This window comes from Platalea leucorodia (assembly GCF_965183815.1).
Source record: "Platalea leucorodia genome assembly, chromosome: Z".
Classification (NCBI taxonomy): Eukaryota; Metazoa; Chordata; class Aves; order Pelecaniformes; family Threskiornithidae; genus Platalea; species Platalea leucorodia.
In genome coordinates, this window is record NC_138858.1 from 22,185,796 (window position 1) to 22,213,628 (window position 27,833).

Consider the following 27,833-nt stretch of genomic DNA (forward strand, 5'->3'; position numbering starts at 1 on the left):
TATAATAAAGATCTGTAAGCATCAGAAAGATGTAAACATCTGGAGGAGAAAGGAGAGATGAGCCAAAACAGAGTAACAGAAGGAAACTAAGGAAGGAAATGTTGCAGCAAGGTTGCAGTCAGAGAAAGACACAACTCCCTCAAACTTTTCAGACAAAGTTGTCATAAAAATCCAATTGCTCGAGTATAAAACTAGGTAAAAGCAGTTAAAAATCTGCACTGCTGATTTGCCTCCATTGAAAAGTCTCAATTTCTGCATGTTCAATGAATTTCAGATCATACATAGCTATCAAGAATTATCTTATCACCATACATTTATTTCCTGTTAGGGACATGCAAACATGTCTAACATGTTAGACCTGATAAGGCCACAGACTGTTGTAATGAAACCTTTTATTGTAGAGTCTGTGAGATTCTGCAGCCACCTATTCACACATTTCTCATCGTCAAACTGTTGCATTTAATCACCTTGTCACCTATACCAGAAAAAAGACCCAAATTACTTTTGAATTAAGGAAAATTATAGTTGAGATGGGATGTGGCAAGAGAGAACAGAATGAGACCATTACATAGCCATTACTTGAGATTGCACGGAAACTTATTTTGTTGAAAGTAATAGCAGTCAACCAGATCTTACTCTATCACATGGAGTAGATCCTCTGATAAGGCCCACATTTTTACTCTGTATTCAGAAGTTCAAGCAACAGACCTACAAAAAACATCTCATAAAATTGATTCAGTGCTGGGAAAGAGGTAAAACCAGAGTTACAGCCTTGCATGGCTTGGCTCTTCTATTGTCTTTGATGTTACAAGAATTAAAAATTATCTGCCCATATATTTTTGCAAGATAATTTTAAAGTCCTTTCTTTTAATCTCCATTTTATGGAGATTATCTCTGTTAAAGAAAACCATTTTAAGGAAAGCAAAAATTATGGTATATTCAAGTCCCAAGAGGATCTGATCCATTTACTTTTCAGAGAACTAATGTCGAACTTCATCTGAAGTGAAAGGGAAAACTGTAACTAGGATATTTAAAAGAATCGGAAGAAAGTTTGCAGGTTTAGACTAGAAACAGAAAAAGAAAGACAGTAGATAAGTGAATGTACTTAACAGGCTGTTCTCAGAGAGTACACCTAATATAAAATATGTATGTGGAAATCGCTTTCTATGCTTGATCATTTAAAGTATCGCTTTGATTACAATTGTGAAGAAATAAACTTCCTCGTGTTTCCAGAAAATCCCATTTATTCCCCTGTGTTCCAATCTGGAACATTATTCATTGTCTGCTCTATGGATTTTCCTTTTACGTTTTTTAGTGGGAATCAAAGCATCATCTCAATAAATTCAAATCTTACTTCCTGCATTTGAGCTTTCTATTTAATAGGAGACTATTTTTTTCAAATCAAAAAAATTGCTCCAGAGTGAAGAGAAAAAGTAAATTCCATCTGTAAGAATACAAAATAATTTTTTGCTCTAAATAAAATTTCAACACAAAATCATGTCATTTAATGAAATAGCATTTTGATAAAAGTGTTGCATTATAAAATGTTCATTCCATTCCAATAGTGTGTAATCCTGCAAACAAAATGCCTTATCACCACTATCTAAAATATTCTTTATATATTTGGATGTGATATTGTACACTGTTTAAACAGCTACCCTTAAAGGTGTTAAATGTTCAAATTCCAAAGTGAGATTTCTAATCTGCATTAACTGCATCATTTGCTTGTCATGAGAAATGTTACTGGAAATATGTTCAAAAGATATAAAGTAAACTTGTAATTCTAAATCTGTATTCACCCAATCATAAAACAAATGAAGGCCTTACTATGCATATGCTTATGTACAAATATTAATTTATTAGTAAAGTTATGGTTACTAATGGTCTGAACACAGCTGAAAATTCTGCAGAATCAAGTTGAAGGAATGCATATTATGAACAGATGACAATGGTCTAGAAAAAAGAAACTATTACAATCCATTTTATGTGAGAATGGCCATACTTAGCCAGACCAAGAGTCTTTCTAGCCAACATCCTGTAACCTGTACTGCCCATAAACAGGTACCTGACAAAAGAAACGACAGAACAGGCATAGTGGATATGCTTACCAAGCAGACCTTCCCAAGTAACCTCCCAAAGTCCATCAGCTTTCTTGTCAGAGGATTTCCTTAGCCAGGTATGTTTTAAGTTATAAATAGAATAAGGCTATAAAGTAGCATCCAATTTTATTATGAATTGTGTGTACTAATTGTTAGGTTATGCGATAAAATGCTTGTCTCCACATGGAATTGTACTGAAGCAAGAGAGGTAAGGAACGCTGACAACAGCTTGATTCGCTGCCTAGCCCAAATTCTTTGCCTGTTCACCACCTTCTCACTTCTGCTGATTTAGAGAAAGGAACACATGAGAAAAAAATATACCTGTAATCACTCTTAATAGAGATGATACAACAGTGACTGTGCATACAGACCTATAGAAAGACTGGGTCACGTAAATGCTCAGAATTAATATGCTTCTAGTTTGATTCTCTCTCCCAGGTATGCACAAACTGCAGAGATGCTAGGCACTATTCTGCACACAACCACACAAGGTGCCTTTGAGCTGCTCTGTGCTCTCTTTCAATTGTTCACCACGTCCTTCCAGGTCAAGACAGCTTGGATGGAATTGTCCTAAAGGCTGGATTCACCCACAGCTGGATCACCCTCTTGAAGTGATTCCTGTCTTTCTCTCAGCTTTATGTGCCTGTGACAGTCCAGTAGGTTTCTTGTTTGTATTTATAAGTTGCTGCTTATAGGGATGATTGAAATGCAAATCAGAAAGAGACGAAGACATCTTTAAGAGTGAAGCTAATCCAAAGTGACAATTCCCAACATGAAAAAAATCCTCATAAGGAAGACACTATGTATTTCTCTAATTGTATAAGCTTTCTGATTTCTTTTGTCATCTCTAAATTGACATTAATATGACATAGTGAAAAAGTATATATTAAAAGATTATTTTGTTATGCATTTCTTTTCACACTGCATTTTCAATAGTGAATCAAAAATTGTGTGTGAGCTTGGGTAAGGCTGATTGCCCGAAGAAATATTTTAACAAAATAACTATTTTACTGGTTAAATGCTCAAAAAAAGGCAATACCTGAAAAGTATAAATCTTTTAAAAACTGTTAACATAATACCTCTCCACTTATGGTACAGAAAGTAAAGCTGATCTTAATGAATTCCCAGCCTTCCCCTACCTCACTGCAACTTTAACCAATTATAATTAGAAGCAGTCTTTTACTTTTTGAGCTTTCCCCTGTAAGGTGAGCCATTGCAGCTGTAGACCTTGGCACCAATAATCATCTAAGCACACAAGTGAGAACAGACTAGGAAGAATCATCAGGAGAAATCATTTAAAGAGATCACTTAGCAAATGACCAGTCTCTTTATACCTACAATCAAATCAGCTATGAAACAAGAAAACAGTCTCTCCTACTCTGTTTAACACAAATTATGTGAATGCAAAAACAGAGGACAGCATGTAGTCACATTAAGAAATCCCTCCTTTTTATGGAATGCATATAGAATGTAATAATAATAGAAAAATTAAAACAATATTTTATCATAAAAATCCTACATAATCAGCCAGTGACTCACTTTCCTGTAGTATCCTGGATAAACTGTGATTAAGGGCTTAGAAACAATAGCAGGACACTGAATTAGCTGAACAGGGAAGTTCGGATGGAAATGAAATGCAAAAAGCAAAAGTCCAGGAGGTGGACGAAGAAACACATTTCCAAGGAGGAATATGGAAGTATCACCTAGCTTTTCAAGAATGGCATCAGTCAAGTCAAAGCTCAGCTGGAGATGAAACTGACAATGGAGACGAAGGGCAACAAAAAGGTACATCAAAGGCAAGAAGAAGAAAAAGGAGAATGTGGGCCTGTTGCTGAATGGAGTAGGCAACCAAGTGATGAAGGACACGGAAAGGCATGAAGTAATCAAACCCTTCTTTGCCTTATTTTACTGGCAAGGTCTGCTCTCAGGCCTCCCAGGTCACCTTGTCCAGAAGGAAAGTTTGGAGGAGTAGAAGGGACCACCTTCTCTAGGGAAAGATCAAGTTAGGTTCTGCTTAAGTAAATCTGTCACGTTCAGGTTCCTGGGACTACATGGGATGCATCCAACGGTGCTGACAAAGCTGGTCAATGTCATTGTGAAGCCATGTTCTATTTATCATCTTTGAAAAGTTGTGGTGACTGGCAGAAGTCCCCAGTGGCCTGAAAAGGTCTGACAGTTTGACCTTCTTTAAAAGGGAGAAGAAGAGGACTCAGGGAACTACAGGCTGCTCCAGCCTCATCTTAGATCCTGGGAAGGTTATTAAGCAAGTTCTCTTGGAAGTCATTTCTAAGCATAAGAAGGACAAGAAGAGATTGGGAACACTCAGCACAAATTTACTGAGGTCAAATCATATGTGACGAACCTGATTCCCTTTCATGAAGAAATTCCTGGCTCTGTGAAAGACAAGAGCAGCAGCAGCAAGGTTTTTGACAGACTTTCACTGAAACCTTGTAGCCAAGCTATAAGACACAGGCTAGATGAGTGGACTACAAGGCAGACAATAAATGGGCTGGACCATAAGGCTGAAAAGGTAGTGGGCAAGTGGTTCCAAATCTAAGCAGCAGCGAGGTAAGAACAGATTACCCCAGGAGTTAATACTGGAGCCAAGACTGATTAACACCTTCAACAACTATCTGGACAGTAAGATGTAATGCACCCTCAGCAAGTTTGCAGATGACACCAGAATGGCGGGAGCACCTGATACACTGGAAGGCTGCCATGCACAGGGCCTTGGCAAGCTGGAGAAATGGCATGACAGAAATCATATAAAGTTCAGCAAGGGCAAAAAATAACCTTAGCTCAGACTATTATGTGCTGTTACCCGACGTTTTAAAAGTTTATCTCAAATTTTATCTGTTAATTATATAACACTGCAGTCAAAGAGGGCTATACCATGTTTTAGATTTTTTTCAGATATATCTATTGATTAAAAGTAACTGTTTCAAAATGCCTATTTAAATAATAATTATAAATTTCAAACTAGAAAATACATGTACACACACGCTATTCATCCACAATTTACAGTAATGTTTGTTTCCAGTCTACACTATATAAATAATGATTTCAAAGGGGAAAGAGGTCATTTTTATTATTGAAAAATTGGAAATTTTACCACTGCTGAATAAAATGGTAGCATTTGATCAAAATCCTTTTTTAAAAAACGTATTTTAGAATGGCTAATGCAGGACTGGACACAGTATCTGCTGTCTTCCATAGCCTACCTGTGCATCAGATCTAAATCATCCACTTAATGCTAGGCATAATTTAAACCAACCCTTTTCTCTGGGAGATGAGGGACTGGAGATAAGTGTGAGATCTGAAGTCTTCCACAGGCATCAAGCATTACGATTATGCAAGTATTCGGGTATGGGACCCGCTACCTTCACAGCTTCCTTAATTCTGTTCAGCACCTAGTCAATGCAAGTCTTGACCAACAGAATTATTTTTAAGTTGTTCTCCAAAATGATTCCAGAAGACATATAACAACATAGAAATTGTTGATGCTGGTCACCAGAACAGAAGACTCTCTTAAAACCAACGCTTGGATGCCACAGAGCATTAAGGCTTCTAATGTCCACTTAACCTTACAAATTCCCGCAGATTTTTCCCACTCATAGATCTCAGCTTAAATGCTGACTCAATTTTGGTTTCCACACTAATTAAATATACTTTTCTTTGTAAGAGATACTGCAGTCAGAGTTAAATGAGACTGAGTCAGTATGATAGAAACATAGGTTCAGTGTGAGTTCGGATACATAACAACGGTTATGTGTTTAACTCCCACTAATAACAATTAAAAACCTCCTCAGACCTGGTCAGTAAAATTATCCTTGACATACCAACTTTATTTTTAAAGGTTAAGATAAATGTGAAGCTTTTCTTTTTTTTTTCCCAAGCTCCATCCTCAGCTTTCTGACAGGTAATATAGGCTAGACACAAAACCAGGAGCCAAAAACTCTTGAATTCTGTTCATAGTTTGATTACTGGTTTGTTCTGTAGCCTTGGCCAGTTGCACTACCCCTTTGCATACAAGTTTTCTTATGCATAAAATGAAAATAACACTACTTGCTCACTAACTGATCTCCCAAAGGTAATATGAGGATTTGCTCATGTTTGTAATACTTCTAAAATAAAGAAATGTGCAATAAAAGTGCTAAGAATTGTTGTGCTGTTCTACATTATTCTTAACTGGCAGGTGAGTCAGGGAACACAGCTGCTGTTGAAAACAGCCTAGACCCATGAGAATCTTCTTGAGAGGAGTTACAGCTTGGCAGGCCCAAGATCATAATTCTAAGTTAAAAAATAAATGAAATAGCAAATTTCCTTTTTTTTTTTTTTTTCAACACTATATAAACCATAGTTCCCACTTATTTTCACTGCATACACTACCCTACTGAGTTGCAAATAAATAAATCTGAAGAGAAGCTTTGCCCCAGCTTTTATTTTTAGTACATGTTACTCTGCTAAGGTCCAATCTCCTTTGTTTCACTGTCTCTCTCTAACACTCAGTTCCTTAAAGCAATAACCAAAATTTGGAATTCTAGCTGTTGTTTTAAAAATACTTTGCTGGTATAGTAAGTGAATAATTGCAAAATTATGGCTCAGGATTCACACATTTCAGTCGTTTAATGTTTGAAAAAGCTTTTCTTGCCCTGACTACAGAAGACAAAATCTAGTCTTTGAGGTATTACTCTGACAGAAGGAAGACAATGAGTGAGCAAATGGTAGACATTAAGACACATTTAGTTTGAAATTAGGACTCTCAGTCTGTATTGCCGTAGTATCAGACTTCCATTGATGATGCTGATAACAACTTTCTAATATTTCCTTTCAAAAACAGATATTAACAAGTTTAAGTGCATCTTTAAAGGGCAGAAAGAAAAATTGGGGATAATTTTAAATCAAGTTTTTATCTGATTTCCAATATAGAGAGTTTTGATTGCTTCTTTAATGGATAATAAAACACAGTTGTTTTTAAGCAGTACCGTGCCTATCTAATCCACAGAACTTAACTTAAGGAAAAACTGATAAATTAGGACAGAAGGAACATTGCAAAAATGATACTTCAGAAATTAACTATCATGTAAGTCATTCTTGTAGGTCTCTAGAGTTTCATAAACACACTAATATACACACTTTCAGTTGTACATAAGCAATACAAAAGCAATTTAAAATAGATCCTATGTTGTACAATCTCTCCCAAATGATGTTTGAGCAAAGAATAGGGTAAACAGTAAGAAGAGACACTATATATATTGAATTACAGATAACTAAATGAAACACAAAAAATTATTTTATATTTTTCTGTAGTGAAAGCCTTTCTAACCACATCTCAACTCCAAAATAACATTTTGCTTTCAAATAACCCTTTTAATGGAGTCTTCAAGCACATGATATACTCTTACGCTTCTGGAATTTACATCCAATGAACATGACATTTCCCATCATGTCAGTCATATGTATTAAGAGGACAGAAGAATCACAGCAACAACTGGGGTAGTTTGCGCCTTAGTCACTGAAAAAGCTGTCCTTTAAAGGGAAAATGAAAGACTACATCAGCCTCTGTCACCTTGGATCTGTACCACTGAGGGTGGGGTACGTATATGTGCCATTGAACTTCATAGTGTCCAACAAATGCTGGTCCAGCCAGCTCAAGAATATCTATATCCTATCCTATCTTCTCCTATCCAATCTCTTCTTCTGAGTTAGACAATACAAAGAGGTAGTTTCCATAACAAAGGTGACTGAAGAGACTTTCATCATATTTCATGAAGATTTGGACAAATCAATACCATCATTTCATATAGATTTGACCAACTGCCCTAAATCACATCCAAGTGTTTGAAGGAAGAAATCAAATTTATGATATCACACTTACTATCATAATATAAATATTTGCTTGAGTATTGAATCAGGGTGGGAGCTGTGGTTGTTGAGCAAAACAAATATAGAGGTAAGTAAACATTCTTTGAAATAGTTATTAGAAAGGAGGTACGATCAAATACCTTAAATCTCCTCAAACAAATAAGTTCACATGTATAACAGTCCCCCACCCTTTTAATACCAGCTGCTTTGGTGACAGCAAAACTATTCTGCTGTTGTTCCCTTCCTATCTGTACATACCATCTTGTATGGCATCATAGCTGTTATCTACATCAAAACTGTTGGTAAACTTAGTTACAGTTATCTGAGGGAAAACTGTCAAAATTTAAAGCATGTGGTCACATGCATGCTCCAAATATCCTAGCTATCCTAGCTTACAGTAAATATAACATTTAATATTCTATATATACGGGCTAATATTTAATATTCTATATATACAGGCTTATTAAAAAAAAAAAAACAAAAACCACACACACAAAAAACCCTGACCAACCAAAACAAAACAAAACAAAAAAACCCAGAAAAACAGGAAGAACTGAAATATCAAAAGCAATTGCCTGCCTATTTCTAATCCTCCCCGTAGAAGGCCTGGCAATTGCTACTTTTCATAAATGTAACGGTCGCTACCAGCTGCAGGCTCAGTCTATCAATTTGCAAGCACTTGTTTTTATACCTCATGTTAGCCATATTGCATGTGAAACTTCAGTATAAGACATAAATCCTTCATCTGAATGATGATCTTTATTATTGTCTCACTTTAACCTAGGTAAAAAAAAATCAGATTCTGGCTCCCTGTATACATGAAAAGAAATTAGAAGGGTGAAAGGAATGACAAGACACTGTGATGTCTCCTTAGAGTCAGAAGAGTAAGAGTTTACAAAATGTGAAAGATAAAACTATATTTTTCATCTACTCTGCTGTTGTTTTTTTTTTTTTTTTTTTTAAAGGAGAGGCTTTATTTGAACTAGTGTAGCTCATTCCTCTACAAAACTAACATAAACCCAGAAACAATCCTCAGACATCATAAAGATAAAAAGAGAGAGAAAAAGAGAGTGGAAAAGCGTGGATGGGTGTGTGTGCATGAGTATGTGTGTGTTTAGGAATAGAATGCATATTTTATTTTAAAAACTACATCCACTGTCACTGTTTTTAGTTTTGCGCATTCCAGGTATTTAAATCACAGCATAAGATGCTTTATAATGCTATCTTTGGGATCTTTTAACATATTGCTTCAAAAACATACATTTGTAATTTAAGATTTTTTTCAGTGATGAAATTCTTGTGCCTCAGAATGAGTTTCTATGACCCAAAAGCTCTTCTACTCCTCACCTACCCATCAAAGACAGAGGATCTGTCTTTTCCTTTTCTCAACTGCACATTTCCATAAATTCAAAAGCAATGGAGGTAAGCTGTATTTCTACAAACATAATAGTTCCCCTAAGTTTGTGTACTTTCATGAAATCGTGAAGCCGGATAAAAAGGTAGGTTTCTCCAGCTGTTCAGCTGGCATTACAAGCACATAAGCGGGAAATGCATAGCTGCTTGAGAGAGCTAGCAACTGAAAAATGGCACCAAACATCTAGAGAAATTTAATTTCCTGAGCAATATTCTTCCTGTAGCAGCGTATTTGCTCTTCAGCTAAGAAAGAATCATAAAGGCTAAGGATTTTATATTACAAAGAAACATCAAAATTATAATTGCTTCTGCTGTTGTGCTCAGTTTTGGTTTGTTTGTGTGTTTAAACAGCCTGGCAACTTTATTCAACAATCTGTGGATCTGCTGTTTCCCTGTCACTCTCAGAAATAAACTTACTGGTAGATAAATCTTGTTTTGTCCAGTTTCAAAACACATTCTGCCAAACACAGGAATGAATGGCATAGGCAGGATACAAAGTTCTTTCTTAACACCCAGGATAGATTCTTAGCCACAAAGAAGCCTCTCACAGAAGCAATCATTCTCTGAGTACAGTAGATAGCTATCCGTAATAACCAGTATGTTTTATGTTTGTTATTTATTTGAATACCCTTCAAACTGTCTTGGTCTTGCATATTTGAATCCAGCCTAGGAAATAATTCAGTCTCCAGAAATCTGTAATCACTTAGACTTTTTCATAGGACATAAGTGGTTTTCGTTCTGCTTTCTGACCTTCTACTACATCAAGAGCATACTTTTTTTTTTTTTCAGTCAGTGTTGCTAAAGCTAACAAAACATAGAGCACCTCCTGTGTATTACACAGCTTACAGAGGACATCCCAAATACTACTGAAATTTCAAAGCCAAATACTCTGAAGTTTAGAAAGGCCAGGAATGTGAACTCTTGTTATTCCACCTATACTTATTTTCCTTCCATATCTCAGACCAATCTTCTCTCCAGCCTCCATGGATAGAAAACAAAAAAAATCAAGACACCAATCTGTCTTCAAAACTTTACTAAATGACATTATATTTATCTCTCCAAATAATATTTAAATTTGTAAACAATCTAAATGTGTACATGCTTTTATGGATGTAGTCAGTGTTTCTATGAGCATGTTTCGAGAACTGGTCTCACCTATTCCAAAAATAAAGATATCCACATGGAAATAAGATTTGGGAGGTGATATTAAATTTAAAGTTAGTATTAGATTATTTTTGCCATAGCACCCTAATGAATACTTATGTTTTTTCTCATGTACTACAAATCCTTCATTTTTTTTCACAGCTACATTATTCAGAATACAATATTCTCTCTGAAGATATGTCTAAAAGTTCTCAAGTAAATCCTATATTTCAGCTCTCAGTGTGTCATCTTTCCTTTTCCTTATATATGCTCAGGTTACCAAACAGCTGCATTGCCTTCACCATTGTAAGGAACAATTTCATTCGAAACAATACACATTTTGGAAAATAAAAACAGAAAATAGGATGGTATCAAAAACATTTAAGACCAGCAAAGGTTACTCTAGAAAATATGCATGATATAAGAGGTCACAGATGTATGAAGAAATTATAATACAAATCATTATCACTAAATAGGTTCAACTATTTACATTACAAATAACATAGATATACAGGAGCAGGCATAATCGTCTCATGATTCCTTGAAACTGTATCATGTAAAAAATTTTCTATGCACAAAAAGGCTCCTATCTTTATTACAATAAGAAAAAAATGGTTATTTGAGCCTCCAGAAGTCTTCTTTCTAAATATAAAGTATTAGCTATGTTCAGAGAAAAGGTTTTCTAGTGTTTGTATTTGGACATGACCAAAAGATTTACAAACAGTATTATCATGTGTCAGCCACAAATTTACATACTAATATTTTATTCTTCTTTTTCACTTATTTAGGGGATTTAGAAAAGAAACAAACTTCTGTCCTAGAAGCAGCATCTGCTGTCCTTAACCTGCCACTGAAAATGTCAAATCAAGAAGAAATTGCTGGACCTTACCTGCTGGACTCGGCAGCTGTAATGGCAATCAGAGGAGGAATCCTCAGTGGAAGAGTCGTGGGCCTTGTGATCTCGGTATCATTCTTTTTATCCCAGTCTGCCTGTTCTAACTGCCTGAAAGCCAGGGGGGGAAGCTGGATGTTACGGGATGATAATCTCCGCACAAGATAGGGCTCCATTCCCTGGGAAGACTCTTCGTCCTCAGTGCTGTGATGCAGAGCTTCTTCTGAAACCTATGATCAAGGCAAAAAAATACCCATCATGTAGGAAAATATCTATAAGGGTAATCTGATAACTCTTTTAATTCCTTTCCATAAGCTAGTTTCTTATAAATATTACTTATACTTTACTATCATTATTGAGAAAATCATAGAATCATAGAATAGTAGAATCGTTAAGGTTGGAAAAGACCCTTAAGATAATCGAGTCCAACCATTAACCTAGCACTGCCAAGTCCACCACTAAACCATGTCCTCGAGCACCACATCTACCCTTCTTTTAAATGAAAAAGAATGAAAAAATGCAGTAAAAAGTTTGTAGGGTTTAGATAATTTGGGGGTTTAAAAACAAACAGAAAGCTCTTTTATGATGAGATTAACACACTGTTATCTAAGATATGTACTCATACCTGTATAGGGGACAAACATGCTCTGCATTAGGCAAATTTCTCTCCCATAATATGCTTGCTTCCCTACAAGTTATCTACCTTTTGGAAGAAGTGAGAGTCCAAATACCAATAATAAAATAAAATAAAATAAAAGTAGTAGTCAGAAATTTGCAACTATATACTTCCTGACTGAAAACAGGAGAAAATTCACCTTAAATTCTCTCAGCTGTCCCAACTCCCATCTTCCTCTCTTGCTTACAGCAATTTCATGGTAATAGTAAGTGATGAGTACTTAAAACAACCACTGTAGTGCTTAGTAACAGTGACTAATTAGAATTGCTGAAGGTCAGGCCCTAATGAAATCTTAAGTCTAAGCATTAGTAAACATTATTTTTAATTTAATCAATCATCTAAACTACTGGTAATACTCTCTGGGTCATGGAAGAATGGCAGACAAATCAGGAAAGAAATGTCCAACTGATATTGATTTAAAAGGGAGAAAGTTTCTTCAGAAAGCTTTCAGAACTTTTAACAAACAGCTCACCATTGTGAGAGAAAATTCTCAAAGAATTACTTTTCTGAGAGCACTGATATTCTGAGAAGCCTGATGTAATAATGAGAAGAAATTGGCCTTTTTTCTCCATGTCTTACACAAAGCCTTTTACCATTGCCTGATAAATTCCCCAGCACAGATACCACTGTCTGCAACTATTGCCTTGATTACTTGTCTGTGAAGAAACCCAAGCTCTGAGCAAGTCTAAAGATTTTCTACATCTAAACTAAGAATTAGGAATACAGCATATATAGCTATATATTATTCCACCTAGGTCAGGTATCAATAACTTCATAGTCCCAATACAATACTTGTTACCGGTACGAGTATTTGCTTCTGCCAATCTAGAGTTCACGTGTATATTATGGTATACATGGTATACAAAATAAAGCAAGCTAGACTATGTCCAGAAATTACAATCACACCTCCAGTTACAGTGCAGACATGGTCTTCAGTTTGACCTGTCTCATGAGGACTGATGCACACCTGCAAGAAAACCTTGCACAGCAATGTATTTATTCTGTCCGCACAGGAAGAGCCATTAATGAAACACCTTTCATGATGAGTAGTATTAATAAGCTCCATTTATACTCGGAGCTTGAGCAGTTGCTGTGAGCAAACTATTTCTAATTAAATTTTTAATCATAAAATCTAAATTCATAATTTAGCTATTTTTCTTCACCTAGCTGTAATGTAGTTTAAGGAAACAAAGATTATAAAATGGTATGCATTAATGCGTGTACTCTGAAGCAAATCAATAGCAAAATCAATCACTGTGAAAATGCTACAAGAATTAATATGTTATAGTCATCCAGGGAGAAGTTTAACTTCAGGCTTGTAATTTCAGTGTGTGCATAGTAGATATTCAAGACAGCTGAGTAAATTAAAAAATACTAATGAAATTAATTATAGCTCTGAAAGAAATGAAAAATGAAAAATATCAGAGCTAAAAATAATCTATCACATGAGGTTATTTGATATACTTCATCAGTTGATTTTTGGGCAGCTCTGAAAATCATAAAAATCCTTGAATTGCAGCCACAGACAATCAGAATGAGGTAGCTGAACTGAGAAAGTGAACTCACTGGGCAACTTCTTCTTAAATTCATATGCAAAACTGAGAGAGGTAGAAGATTATGGCATAAAGAAAACCATATGGGAAGGGAAGAATTCCAACCCATATATTAAAGCCAAGCTCTGCAGAAATCAAAAAGGCACCTAACGTATATTTTGCCGACAATGGAAAATTAAATCAATTTCTGGAAAAATAGGCCACCGATTCAGGCATATTTTTATTTCAGGCAATATTTATTCAGGCATCTAAACCAGGAAACGTTGATCATATTGATTTTACTCATCTTGGCTAAAAGAAGAAAAACATGCATTGCTTGTTTTGCCTTTGTGAACATAGTTGTAAGGAGTTTTATATTTGTTCACAGAATGATAGAACTGGTGTTTGGAAGGGTCCTCATGAGGCTGTCCAGTCCAGCCTCACTCCAAATGGGACTGTCATCAACACTAGGTCACATCAGCCATGGCTTTGTCTGAATCTCAAAAAACTCCAACAACAGAAATTCCCCAGCCTCCGTGGGTAACCTGCTCCGGTGCTGCACCACATTCCTAATGGAGAAGATGTTCCCGATGTTCAATCTGAACCTCCCAATCAGGGGACCTTGCCCCTCCTTAAACCGCCACTGAGGAGAGCTTAAACTTGTTGTCCTTTGCAACTACCCTTCCAGCAGCTGCCATTAGATCGCCTTTCACCCCCTCCGCAGCAGACTAAGTAAGCTCAGCCCCCTCCAGCGCTCCTCAGTGATCGTGTGCCCTAGGCCCCAGCCCTCCTGGGGCGCCCAGCATTCCCCTTCACCCACTAGCTACAGTCACTTTGGCATGTGGTTTGTTTTAGTTATGATGAAGAGCGCAGTGTTTGGCTGCTACGCACCCCGCAGTCCACTGAAGCCCCCAGGTCCTTTCCAGCAGGGCTGTGACCCGGTCAGTCACTTGCCGGCCTGTGCCGGTGCTTCAGGTTATCCTGTCTGGGTGCTGAACTCTGCACTTCAACATGGGCTCTAGTATCAACCCCTCAGGGTGATGTGCCCATTAACAGCTGCCAGCCAGATGCTGAGACACAATTCTTTGATCCCAGCAGTGGAACTAGTTTTCTGCCCATCTAGCAGTCTTTTCATCCAGCCCAGGTGTCCTGACTGGAATTTAAACCAGTGTTTTTTAAGAGTGTGGTCTGTTAAGAGAGATTTGAAACAATAAAGGGGGTGTGAGGGGGAGAGGGATCAAACAAATTGCAATCTCAGTGGTTGAGAAATCCAGAAAATAAATAAATCAATAAATAAATAATATAAATAATAAATTTAATAATAATTTAATAAATAATAACTAAATAAATAATAAATAATTATTTATTAATAAATAATAAATTTAATAATAATTTAATAACTAATAAATAAATAATAAAAAATAAATAAATAAATCAATAAATTACTTGTGAAGCTCTGAGAGCTTCAAAAGATATTAGGGGTATTAGGGGAATGAGTGACACAGGGTAAGAGACATTTGGTGATGCAAAGGGCTTCAAAGAGAGATCCAAGAGAGACTACATAAACATATGTATATGCAAGGATGAGGAACAGCATGCCCAGGACAAAGGACATTTTTCTTTGGACCCAGACTGTCTTACTATGAGGATAATTAGGAAGTCAAATAGAGGCCAAGAAGCTCATATTTGTGTCGCTCTGTGGAGAAGATGGAATAGGTCATGTACCTGAATGCAGATATACTTAAAATGGTATCACTATATGAAAGACAAGAAAACTACTAATCAGTTTGATAAGAACAAAAATAGAAAACTTAAATTGTGCGGCATGAAGTTGCATGAGGGTAGAGATAATACTTTTATGAGCTCCTAATTACCAGATGGGTAAAGGTAAACAGCAAACAATGGAACATCAAAAACAGTTGTAAAAGATCTGAATTTTCAGAAATGCAAGAAATATATGGAAGAAAAAGATTTGGTGTTAGCCATCTTCCTGCTGCCTCTAAAGCATTTACTGAAGTATAGAAACCAAGCCACGCAGCATCAACACATAAAAGACCTTTCAGCACTAACATTCACAGCATTAACACATGAATGTGAGACAGACAGCTTGTACACACATACAAAATATATACTAAGGTACTGTATCATAATATGTCATAATACCACCTTTGTGATAAAAAGAAAAAGTTTGGAATGCCTGATAAAATTATTGGGACAGTATATACTCTAAACTGTTTCATTTAAATCAGTTTAATTTTAAAACTATAAAGAACTAAATAAGGGCACAAGTCAGCCCTTCTGAACATTCTTTTAGACTAAAAGAACTCAAAGGAAAAAATTAATTGCTCTCATATGGCATGCTTATACAACATAAACCAAAACCTACAAAAACAACACTAAGAAGGTTGCAGAGTCATACACCTAAATATTAGAAAATGGCAGATTAACAGCCATGTGTGCTACTTCAATTCAGTATTCTTACATTTACACATTACAAAACAGTGATTAATCACATGATCAATATGGCCATATTTCAAGAAGATCCTTGTCTTATTTATTGCACAAATGACACTTCTCAAGTAACACGTAGCTATTTAATATTTTATTTATCCTCATTGTGGACTGTGACTACACGCTTTATTTACTACAAATCACACAAGTCCTGGCTTGCACACACAGTTAGTATAATTAAAAAGAAATAATGGAAGTGGAAGTCAACTCATTTAGTAAGGGTTCAAGAAGCTTCTCCTAAGAGAAAGCAGGAGAAAGAATCAGAAGAGGCAGACTGTTCTGCAGCAGAGCAGTCACAGGAATAGAAGGAGGAAGGGACGGAAATTATAAATGAGACAGAAACCACTCGATCTCTAGCCCTAAATGAGCTGCGAGATATACGAAAAGGTTTCAGCCATCAACCAGGCAAGCAAATTCTCAGCTGGTCACTCTGATGCTGAGCTACGGGGGGGCAATAATCAGGAATTAGAGGGTAAGGAAGCCTGGCAGCTGGGATCCCTTGCTAGGGATAAGGCCATTGACAAAGGGATTGGAAAAGGGGCAGGAGTCCTCAGTCTTTCGAGGTGACTTGGGTTGTGTGTGAAGGACACAGGATCTTCCTTTAAGGAAGATCTTCCAAAGTCCCAAAGAAAATGGACTACAATTGAGGGAGGTATCCAGTATCTGAGGGAATTAGTTGCAGTGGAGGTGATCTATAGCAACCTGGATGACAACCAGATATCCAAAGGCCCGGATGAAATCTGATGCACATGGTCCATGTGGCGAAAATTTGTACAAAGTGCACAGACATCATATGCCAACATCCTGGAGATAATTAGCTGGACAGGATTGGCCAGCCAACTCCGAGAATTCAAGGAGAATCTCACTTCCTCCCTGTGGGTCTCAGCTGTGGAGAAACTGACCCAACATTGTCCCAGCAATCCAAGAAGGATAGGTCTTCCTTACCCATGCTTACCAATGTCTCAGCTATTAAGAGCCAGCCTTTTTCTGTTCAAGGGAAAGGGTACCAGTGGCACACACCACATGCAACCCTGTGGTTCTTCCTGCGTGACCAGTGGGAGGACATGAGGAAGTGGGATGGTGAACCTACTTGGAGACTAGAAGCTTGGGTACAGGAACTGCGAGGAAAAACAACAGCCAAAAGGCATCCATCCATGAAAATTACTGCTCCAGTGTCTGTTGGGCAGAGCAGAAGGGCTGATGGCACTTTCGACCCTGATGAAGAGACTTCTGTTTTGCAGTTACAACAATCAAGTAATGAAGACTCTGAACAGGAATAGAGGGGCCCTGCCTTCGACCAGGCAGGGGAAAGGGACAACCAGGTTTACTGGAGTGTGTGGATTCGATGGCCTGGCACATCAGCCCCATAGGAGTATAAAGCTCTAGTGGACACAATCAGATCACAAAGGGGCAGAATCCATCCGTATTTCTGGAGTGACAGGAGGATCCCAAGAACTGTCTGTGTTGGAAGCTAAGGTAAGCCTAACTGGGAATGTATCCCATTGTGACTGGTCCGGAGGCTCCATGTATCCTTGGTGTGGACTACCTCAGAAGGGGTACTTCAAGGACCCAAAAGGCTACCAGTGAGCTTTTGGTATAGCTGTGTTGAGTATGGAGAAGATTAAACAGCTGTCTAGCTTGCCTGGTCTCTCAGAGGACCCATCTGTGGTGGGGTTGCTGCGGGTTAAAGAACAGCAGGTGCCAATTGCTATCATGACTGCACCAGTGACAATATTGTACCAGTCAAGACTCCCTGGTTCAAATCCATAAGCTGACCCGGCAACTGAAGAGTCAAGGATTGATCAGTAAGACTCATTCACCCTTTAATAGTCCCATATGGCCAGTGCAAAAATCTAACAAAGAGTGGAGGCTAACAGTGGACTATCGAGGCCCGAAAAAAGTCATGCTGCCGCTGAGTGCTGCCATGCCAGACATGCTAGAACTCCAATATGAACTGAAGTCAAAGGCCACCAAATGGTATGCAACAATGGATATCGCCAATGCATTTTTCTCGATCCCTTTGGCAGGAGAGTGCAGGCCACAGCTTGCTTTCACGTGGAGGGGTATCCAGTACACCTGGAATTGACTGCCCCAGGGGTGGAAACACAGCCCTACCATTTGCCATGGATTGATACGGACTGCACTGGAACAAGGTGAAGCTCCCAAACACCTGCAGTATATTGATGACATCATTGATGACATCACCATCATCACACAGTGGAGGAAGTGTTTGAGAAGGGGAGAACGACAATCCAGATTCTTTTGAAAGCTGGTTTTGCTATAAAACAAAGTCAAAGGACCTGCACAGGAGATCCAGTTTTTAGGAATAAAATGGCAAGATGGGCATCATATCCCAATGGATGTGATCAATAAAATAACAGCTATGTCTCCACCAACTAACAAAAAAGAAACACAAGTTTTCTTAGGTGTCATGGGTTTTTGGAGAATGCATATTCCAGGTTATAGTCTGATTGTAAGCCCTCTCTATCGAGTGACCCAGAAGAATGACTTTGAATGGGGTGCTGAGCAGCAGCAAGCCTTTGAATAAATTAAATGGGAGATAGTTCATGCAGTAGCCCTTGGGTCAGTCCAGACAGCACAAGAAGTGAAAAATGTGCGTTACACCTCAGTCAGGGACCATGACCCCACCTAGAGCCTCTGGCAGAAAGCGCCTGGAGAGATTTGAGGTCAGCCTCTAGGGTTTTGGAGCTGGGGATATAGGGGATCTGAAGCCAGTTACACTCCAACTGAAAAAGAAATATTAGCATCATATGAAAGAGTTGGAGCTGCTTCAGAAATAGTTGGTACTGAAGCACAGCTCCTTTTGCCACCTCGGTTGCCTGTGCTGGGTTGGATGTTCAAAGGGAGGGTCCCCTCTATGCATCATGCAACTGATACTACGTGGTGTAAGTGGGTCAAACTGATAATGCAACAGGCTCAAATGGGAAACCCTAACCGCCCAGGAATCCTAGAAGTGATCATGGACTGGCCAGAGGGCCAAAACATCAGAGTGTCACCAGAGGAGGTGACCCGTCCTGAAGCGGCCCCACTGTATAATAAATTAGCAGAAAATGAAAAGCAATATGCCCTGTTTACAGATCAATCCTGTTGTATCGTGGGAAGACATTGAAGGTGGAAAGCAGCTGTGTGGAGTCCTACATGACAAGTCGCAGAGACTGCTGAAGGAGAAGGTGAACCAAGTCAGTTTGCAGAGGTGAAAGCCATCCAGCTGGCTCTAGATATCGCTGAACAAGAAAAATGGCCAGTACTTTATCTCTATACTGACTCATGGATTCTGGCAAATGCTCTGTGGGGGTGGCTACAGCAATGGAAGCAGACCAAATGGCAGTCCATAGGTACACTGATCTGGGCTGCAGAATTGTGGCAAGATATTGCTGCTCAGGTAGACAATCTGTTTGTAAAAGCACATCAGGTAGATGCTCACATACCCAGCAGTCATGTCACTGAAGAACATTGAAACAACAAGCAGTTGGACCAGGCTGCTGGAATTAAAGTGGCTTGGGTGGATCTGGACTGGCAATGTAAGGGGGAGCTATTCATAGCTCGATGGGCCCATGACACATCAGGACATCTGGGAAGGGATGCAACATACAAATGGGCTTGTGATTGAGGGGTGGACTTGACCATTGATGGCATTGTACAGCTTATCCATGAATATAAAAAGAGTGCCATAATGAAGCAAGCCAAGCGGTTGAAGCCTTTTTGGTATAGAGGACGATGGCTGAAACATCACTATGGGGAAGCCTGGCAGAATAATTATATCACACTATCATGAACCACCATGGCAAGCCACATGTGTTTACAATGGCGGAAGCAACTACTCGATGGTTGGAAATATACCCTGTGACCCATGCCACTGCCTGGAATACTATCTTGGGCCTTGAAAAGCAAGTTTTATGGCAACACAGCACCCCTGAAAGAACTGAATCAGACAATGGGACTCAGGAGGACTTGGAAGTCATTGTGTAGTTGGAAAACTATGAAGTAATTGCAATCATAGAAACATGGTTGGGTGACTTGCACAACTGGAGTGCTGCAATGGATGGCTACAAACTCTTCAGAAGGGATAGGCAAGGAAGAAGAGGCAGTGGGGTAGTCCTGTATGTTAGGGAGTGTTTTCACTGTCTAGAGCTTAATGATGGTGATGATACAGTTGAGTGTTTATGGCTAAGAATCAGGGGGAAGGCCAACGAGGCAGATATTATGCTGGGAGCCTGTTATAGACCACCCAACCAGGATGAAGAGGCAGACAAAATATTCTATAAGCAGCTGGGAGAAGTCTCACGGTCACTAGCCTTTGTTCTCGTGGGGGACTTCAACTTACCAGAATTCTGTTGGAAACACAATATAGTAGAGAGGAAACAGTCTAGGAGGTTCTTGGAAGGTGTGGAAGACAGATAACTTCCTGACACAGCTGGTAAGTAAGCCAAGTAAGGAAGGTGACCCACCAGATGCATTGTTTGCAAACACAGAAGTACTTGTGGGGGATGTGATGGTTGGAGGCCATCCTGAGCATAGTGATCATGAAATGATAGTGTTTTCAACTCTTGGAGAAGTAAGGAGGTGGGTCAGCAGAACGGCTACCTTGGAATTCCAGAGGGCAGACTTCGGTCTGTTTAGGGGCCTGGTTGACAGAGTCCCTTGGGAGGCAGTCCTGAAGGGCAAAGGAGTCCAGGAAGGCTGGACATTCTTCAGGAAGGAAGTCTTAAAGGCACAGCAGCAGGCCGTCCCCACGTGTGGAAAGACGAGCTGGTGGGGAAGAAGACTGGCCTGACTGAACAGAGAGCTTTGGCTGGAACTCAGGAAAAAAAGAGCGTTTATGACCTTTGGAAGAAAGGGCGGGCCACTCACAAGGACATCATGAGGTTATGCAGGAAGAAAATTAGAAAGGCCAAAGCCCAACTGGCATTTAATCTGGCTACTGCCGTAAAAGACAATAAAAAATGTTTCTATAAATACATTAGCAACATAAGAAGGGCTAAGGAGAGTCTCCATCCTTTATTGGATGTGGGGTGAAACACAGTGAAGCAATGAGGAAAAGGCTGAGGTACTTAATGCCTTCTTTGCCTCAGTCTTTAATAGTCAGACCAGTTGTTCTCAGGATACCCAGCTCCCTGAGCTGGAAGACAGGGATGGGGAGCCGAATGAAGCCCCCATAATCCAAGGGGAAATGGTTAGCGACCTGCTACACCACATAGACACACACAAGTCTATGGGGCCAGATGGGATCCACCCAAGGGTACTGAGGGACCGGACAGAAGTGCTCACCAACCCACTTTCCATCATCTATCAGCAGTCCTGGCTAACTGGGAAGGTCCCAGTTGACTGGAAGTTAGCAAATGTGATGCTCATCCACAAGAAGGGCCAGAAGGAGGATCTGGGGAACTATTGTCAATTTGACCTCGGTGCTGGGAAAGGTTATGGAGCAGATCATCTTGAGTGCCACCACACATCACATGTACAGGACAAGCCGGTGATCAGGGCTAGGCAGCATGGGTTTAGGAAAGGCATGTCCTGCTTGACTAACCTGACCTCCTTCTATGACAAGATGACCTGCTTAGTGGATGAGGGGAAGGCTGTGGATGTTGTCTACCTGGACTTTAGTAAAGCCTTTGACACCGTTTCCCACAGCATTCTCCTGGAGAAACTGGCTGCTCATGGCTTGGACAGGTGTAATCTTTGCTGGGTAAAAAACTGTCTGGATGGCTGGGCCCAAAGAGTTGTGGTGAATGGAGTTAAAACCAGTTGGCAGCCAGTCACAAGTTGTGTTCCCCAAGGCTCAGTATTGGGGCCAGTTCTGTAATATCTTTATCGATCATCTGGATGAGGGGATCGAGTGCACCCTCAGTAAATTTGCAGATGACACCAAGTTGGGTGGGAGTGTTGATCTGCTGGAGGGTAGGAAGGCCCTACAGAGGGATCTGGACAGGCTTCTTGCTTTCTTGCATCAGAAATAGTGTGGCCAACAGGACCAGGGAAGTGATCGTCCCCCTGTACTCGGCACTGGTGAGGCCACACTTCAAATACTGTGTTCAGTTTTGGGCCCCTCACTACAAGAAGGACATCGAGGTGCTGGAGCATGTCCAGAGAAGGGCAACGAAGCTGGTGAAGGGTCTGGAGCACAAGTCTTATGAGGAGCGGGTGAGGGAGCTGGGGTTGTTTAGTCTGGAGAAAAGGAGGCTGAGGGGAGACCTTATCACTCCCTACAACTACCTGAAAGGAGGTTGTAGCGAGGTGGGGGTCGGTCTCTTCTGCCAAGTAACAAGCGATAGGACTAGAGGAAACAGCCTCAAGCTGCGCCAGGGGACGTTTAGACTGGATATTAGGAAAAATTTCTTCACTGGAAGGGTTATCAAGCACTGGACCAGGCTTCCCAGGTAAGTAGTTGAGTCCCCATCCCTGGAGGTATTTAGAAGACATGTAGATGTGGCACTTAGGGACATGGTTTAGTGGTGGACTTGGTAGTGTTACGTTAACGGCTGGACTCAATGATCTTAAGGGTCTTTTCCAACCTAAATGATTGCATAATTCTATGATTTCTGAAACAACTTCATAAACACCTGAGCCAAGAAGCATGGCATCGACTGGGTGTATCACATCCCCTATCATGCACCAGCCTCTGGGAAAACTGAACAATACAAAGGACTACATTGAGAGCAATGGGTGCTGGGACATTCAAGCATTGGGATACAAATTTAGCAGAAGCTACTTCCCTAGTTAACACTAGAGGATCTGCCAGTTGACCTGGCCCTTCCCAGTCAAAACTGCTGCACACTGTAGAAGGATATAAGGTCCCTGTAGTACATATAAGGAAATGGCTGGGAAAAACAGTCTGGTTTATTCCTCCCTCAGGAAAGGGTAAACCTATTTGTGTGACTGTATTTGCTGAAGGACCTGGGTGCACTTGGTGGCTAATGTGGAAGGATGGGGAAGTCCAATGTCTATTTCAAGGTGATTTAATCCTGGGTGAAAATAATCCATGATTTAGGTTGTATGATGACAGTGTTACATGATGCTGTATGTCACCACTGCTGTGGCTGCCATATATCAAAGGTATTATAGTAGGAACCTCTTGCTGCCAGCCAGGCTAGAGGCAAGAGGAGAAATTCATTGCAATGTTAAACCTGATAGCCTAGTTCAGAGGGGCCAAGGGTAGAGACTGTAATGGATATACCTTTAAATTGTTGTAACCCATAATTTGAGTTGTGGGTTATAGGAAGGACTACAGCAGAAACCACCTGAATCAATGAAGGACAAACTTCACAAGAAGCAGTGCAAGTGCAGCAGTGACCCGATGTGAGGTCATTTTGGTGCCCAGTAACTCCACAAAACACACCACCTCCCCTGTGCTCCATAACAGATGGAGCTCAAAGTCGTAGATCAAATTAACTTAGTGGACATTTTATGGATATTTATGGACATTTTACAGACATTTTAGGGGGGAAGGGGTAGTTAATGAGTGCACATTGTAATAGTGTGGGACCTGAACATGATGTAAATGGTATGGAGTAAGGGGTGAAGAATGTACTGGGTTTGGCTGGGATAGAGTTAAATTTCTTTATAGTAGCTTGTATAGGGCTATATTTTGGATTTGTGCTGAAAATAGTGTTGATAATACAGGGATGTTTTAATTATTGCTGAGCAGTGCTTACACAGAGTCAAGGCCTTTCCTGCTCCTCAACCCACCCCACCAGCAAGGAGGCTGGGGGTGCACAAGAAGCTGGGAGGGGACACAGCTGGGACAGCTGACCCCAACTGACCAGAGAGATATTCCATACCATATGACATCATGCTCAGCAATAAAACTAGGGGGAAGGCTGGCAGCCAGGGGCCACTGCTCAGGAACTGGCTGGGCATTGTTTGGTTGGTGGTGAGCAATTGTTTTCATTTGCGTTCCTTGTCTTTCTTGGGTTTTATTTTCCTCTCTCTTTCTTTCGTTTTCTGTTTGTTTGTTAGTTTCTTTGTTTTATTTTCCTTACAACTTTTTTTTTAAACTTCTTTATAATTATTAAACTGGTTTTATCTCAACCCATGAGTTTCTTTCTCATTTTTACCCTTCTGATTCTCCCCCCATCCGGGGGTGCAGTGGGGGAGGGGAGTGGGTGAGAGTGACTGTGTGGTGCTTAGTTGTCGCCCAACATTCCTCATAGCACCTTTTTCTTAGGTGCTTATCGTCTCAATAGCTCAACACTCCTCATAGCACCTTTTTCTTAAGTGCTATCGTCTCAATAGCTCAAGAGCTTCACAGTTATTAACTTAACTCCATAAAACCTACTGAAGATACAAGGATGGCATTATCCCATTTTCATAGCCAAGAGTCAGAGAGACAATGACATAAACTGAAAAACAGCTTCTAATTTCACTTTACCAATTTAGGAAATACAAGTTTCAGAATACTTCACCTTAGCTTCCCTTAACATCATCAAGTGTACTGTTCCTCTGACTTTAATTTGCAAGAGTTTAGCTCAACTTATTTGCAAGTAACACTACTGGTTCACAGTGGACATTCAGAAAATAAGGAAAACAGTAACTGGACAAAAAGTTTTCTTTAAGCAATTTATTTAGTGTTATATAGCAGAGTTATATTCTATCATCAAGTTTTATAGAAGAAAGTTTTCTTTATGGTAAGAATCTATTATCTTAACTTTCAGACCATTGTTTCACTCCAAATCTTCCAAAGCATTTGCTAAACATCTTTCAAGTTCTGCAAGTAATGGGAAGAAGACTGTAGTAACCATTGCTACACAGTCCTTACTGATCCTACAAGCAGCTTTAGCCTACAAGGTCATGTCTAAGAAAATATGTGGTCACGCCATTAAAGTTTACCCTACTATATATTATGTATCATAATATAAGCATAAGGACATCAAAAAAGGTAATTCTGGCACTGCCTGATTTTTGAGTGCTTGACTTTCTACCTTAGTGATTTTTAAAACAAATTTGGCATGCAACATTTAATTTTCTTTCAGAAAATAGGTGGCACATTTCTATCATGGGGAGTGACATTGATACACACTTAATTCCTCAGCTAAGCTGAAACTTTAGATAGACTACAAAAAGCAATGACATGCAAACAAATATTAAATAGAAGCAGTAAGTTGTTGTGAGCTAGTCATCTATTTAGACCTGCAGTCAATGCAAAATAAGCACTCTTCCAGTGAATTCTCCAGATATTTAGTATGTAGGAAAACATGAGATTCAGGAATTATTGGTTTTGTTTTCTGTCGGAGTCCTGGATTCTGCTTCAAGCTAAATATTTTATGGAACACAGGTTATTCTTCCTCCTGGACTCCAAGACTGTCCCTTCTCCCCCAGACTCTGCAACATGTTACTGCACATGGTCAATGTTATGTTTTGCAAGGGACTATCATAGCTTTACATAGCAGAAATGCCCATTCTGAAGGTTGCAAGGAATACATGAAATGTAGTTTGTTCTTGGTGAGAAAATATACATGCCATGTCCTGTTTCCCCCACTCCCCACAGAGAAGCAGCCAGAGAGGCTCAGAAGCATCTTGCTGGAGTAGCGTTGCTGATGACATCTGCAGTAATAAAGAAGGTAGATGCTCCTGGATGCTTCAGTACCGTGTGTTTTCCATACAAACATGTTACTTTTCAAACCTAAACTCAGTTTTTCCTCCGCTTCCTCAAAATCTATCAAAATTATCTTCCCTATTCATTTTTCTTCTCTTGCCCTGCCTTTTGCTCCTGTCCATTTCTTGAATTGGATAATTATTTTCTTTTTATTTTCTTAACGTCAGCAGAAGGCCTCCAAGAGTCCAGGGAGGGCAGGAGAAGGTGGCAGAAAACTGCACAACTGATTTCTGTAATTTGCTTTGGCATCTGTACTGGGTCTGGCTGGGATGGAGTTAATTTCCTTTATAGCAGCCCATAGGGTGCTGTGTTTTGGATTTGTGACCAAAACAGTGTTGGTAACACACTGATGTTTTAGTTATTGCTGAACAGTGCTTACACAGCATCCAGGCCTTCTCTGTTTCTCATGCTGCATCCCCAGGTAGTAGGCTGGGAATGCATAAGACGTTGTGAGGCAACACAACCAGAACAGTTGACCCCAACTGACCAAAGGGATATTCATTGCCATATGACGTTGTGCTCAGCAATAAAAGCTCAGGGAAAGGAGAAGGAAGATTGAGGGCATTCAGGGTTACAGCACTTGTCTTCCCAAGTAACCATGGCACATGCTAAGGCCCTGCTTTCCAGGACAAAACAGGATTGAAGAATATATCTTTTTTTTTCCCCAGAGGTTTATATTCTGACTGTCCCTGTGCAAATTTTCACAAGGATCGCAACAGATGGATCTGCAGTCTAAACTGTGACAGTGCTGAGTTATTTGAAAGAAAGTTTACCATCATATTTTAACCAGTGAAAAAGCCTCATTCTTGTTAACAGTTGAAGTCTCTTGAGTTAGAATTGTGAAAATAATTATCCTAAGAAAGACAAGCGATATAGATAATGTTATCCAAGGCTGCAATTAAGGCTTTCTGAATTGTAAGCAATTTATACCAATATTCCATTAAGAAATTGTTGGGCAAGCATAACAACAGCCAGTGCTGTCATTACCACAAAACCACCAAGAATGACAACAAAGCTTTGGAAAGGCAGGTATCTGACTTGCTACATAAAGTGATCCAAGATCATAATTGCTAATAAAAACAAAGCAACTCCAAGAAATATTTTCTGCTCCTGACATTCCTGATCTCTGAAAATGTGCACAACAGAGAGGAAGTTCCCGTAAGGTGTCTGTTAGTGAAATCAGTGAAATAGAACATTTTAGGCTTTCTTTTTTATGTTAGAGGTCTGGAAGACTCTGTTAATCCCTGCCCTGTAACCAATTAATTGAATTCTGGAACATGACATCCTTTTAGATACCAATTAACCTACTTCAGCTCTTTTTGTATAGAGCAGACTCCAGGCTGGGTCATTTATATTCCATTTCTTCCTTAAGTCCCTCTGCTAATTTGATGAATCATTTGCTGGTTAACTTAATGCTCATGAGATCATTTGCTAGCCTTCTAATTAGCAGGTATGTTGCTTAGTTCTTATCAGTAATTGCTCATTAGTAGGCATAGATTTTTGTGCAACAATAAAAGATTGTAATCTAAGGAACAAAAGTCAGCCACATATCACAAGCTTGCTAGAAAATAAAAACAGCCTGAGAGAAGTCAAAAAGCAGAGTCCTGACATGGAAATATGGATTGGCTTTTGTTGCCATTTCTCTGCAGGCCTCTTGACAGACTTAAGATTATCTATTTCTCACCTTCCTTAGCTTTTCTTTGAAAAACATTTTTTATAAGTATCACAGTATGCATCTCTAACAAAGTAGTTGTGTGGTGCCAGTTCTTGAATCATCCATAACCAACCCACCCTGACACACCCTCCCATCCTTCCCATCTGCTGCTCAATCCTGTGACGTGGATCAAATGACTACTGACATCCTAAAGTTTATCCATTCTCTTCCAAGAACAAATAAGGAGATTTGCAAGAGCTTAAAAAAACTCAACACTGCAGTCATTCTTCTAACAACTTTGACATGTCGGCATAGTGCTCTTTAAAAGAATACTAATTGGGGAAAAAAAAAGTACAGCTTCTTAACCTCTGTGTGTGTTCTTGCATTACCATGTCACAATATATATCATGCCCATACAACAGTAGAATTAAACTA

General features: G+C 39.4%; 1 protein-coding gene across 1 annotated transcript in view; it reads right to left on the reverse strand.

The window, feature by feature from the left end:
- The window catches only part of LOC309602828 (3',5'-cyclic-AMP phosphodiesterase 4D), a gene marked incomplete at its 5' end in the record, with an annotated part of 548,873 nt that overhangs the window by 439,863 nt on the left and 81,177 nt on the right, over positions 1-27,833 (reverse strand). The window contains one exon of the mRNA XM_082336816.1: positions 11,410-11,642. Within this exon, the coding sequence (XP_082192942.1) occupies positions 11,410-11,642 (233 nt within the window). The remainder of the gene's footprint in view (positions 1-11,409; positions 11,643-27,833) is intronic.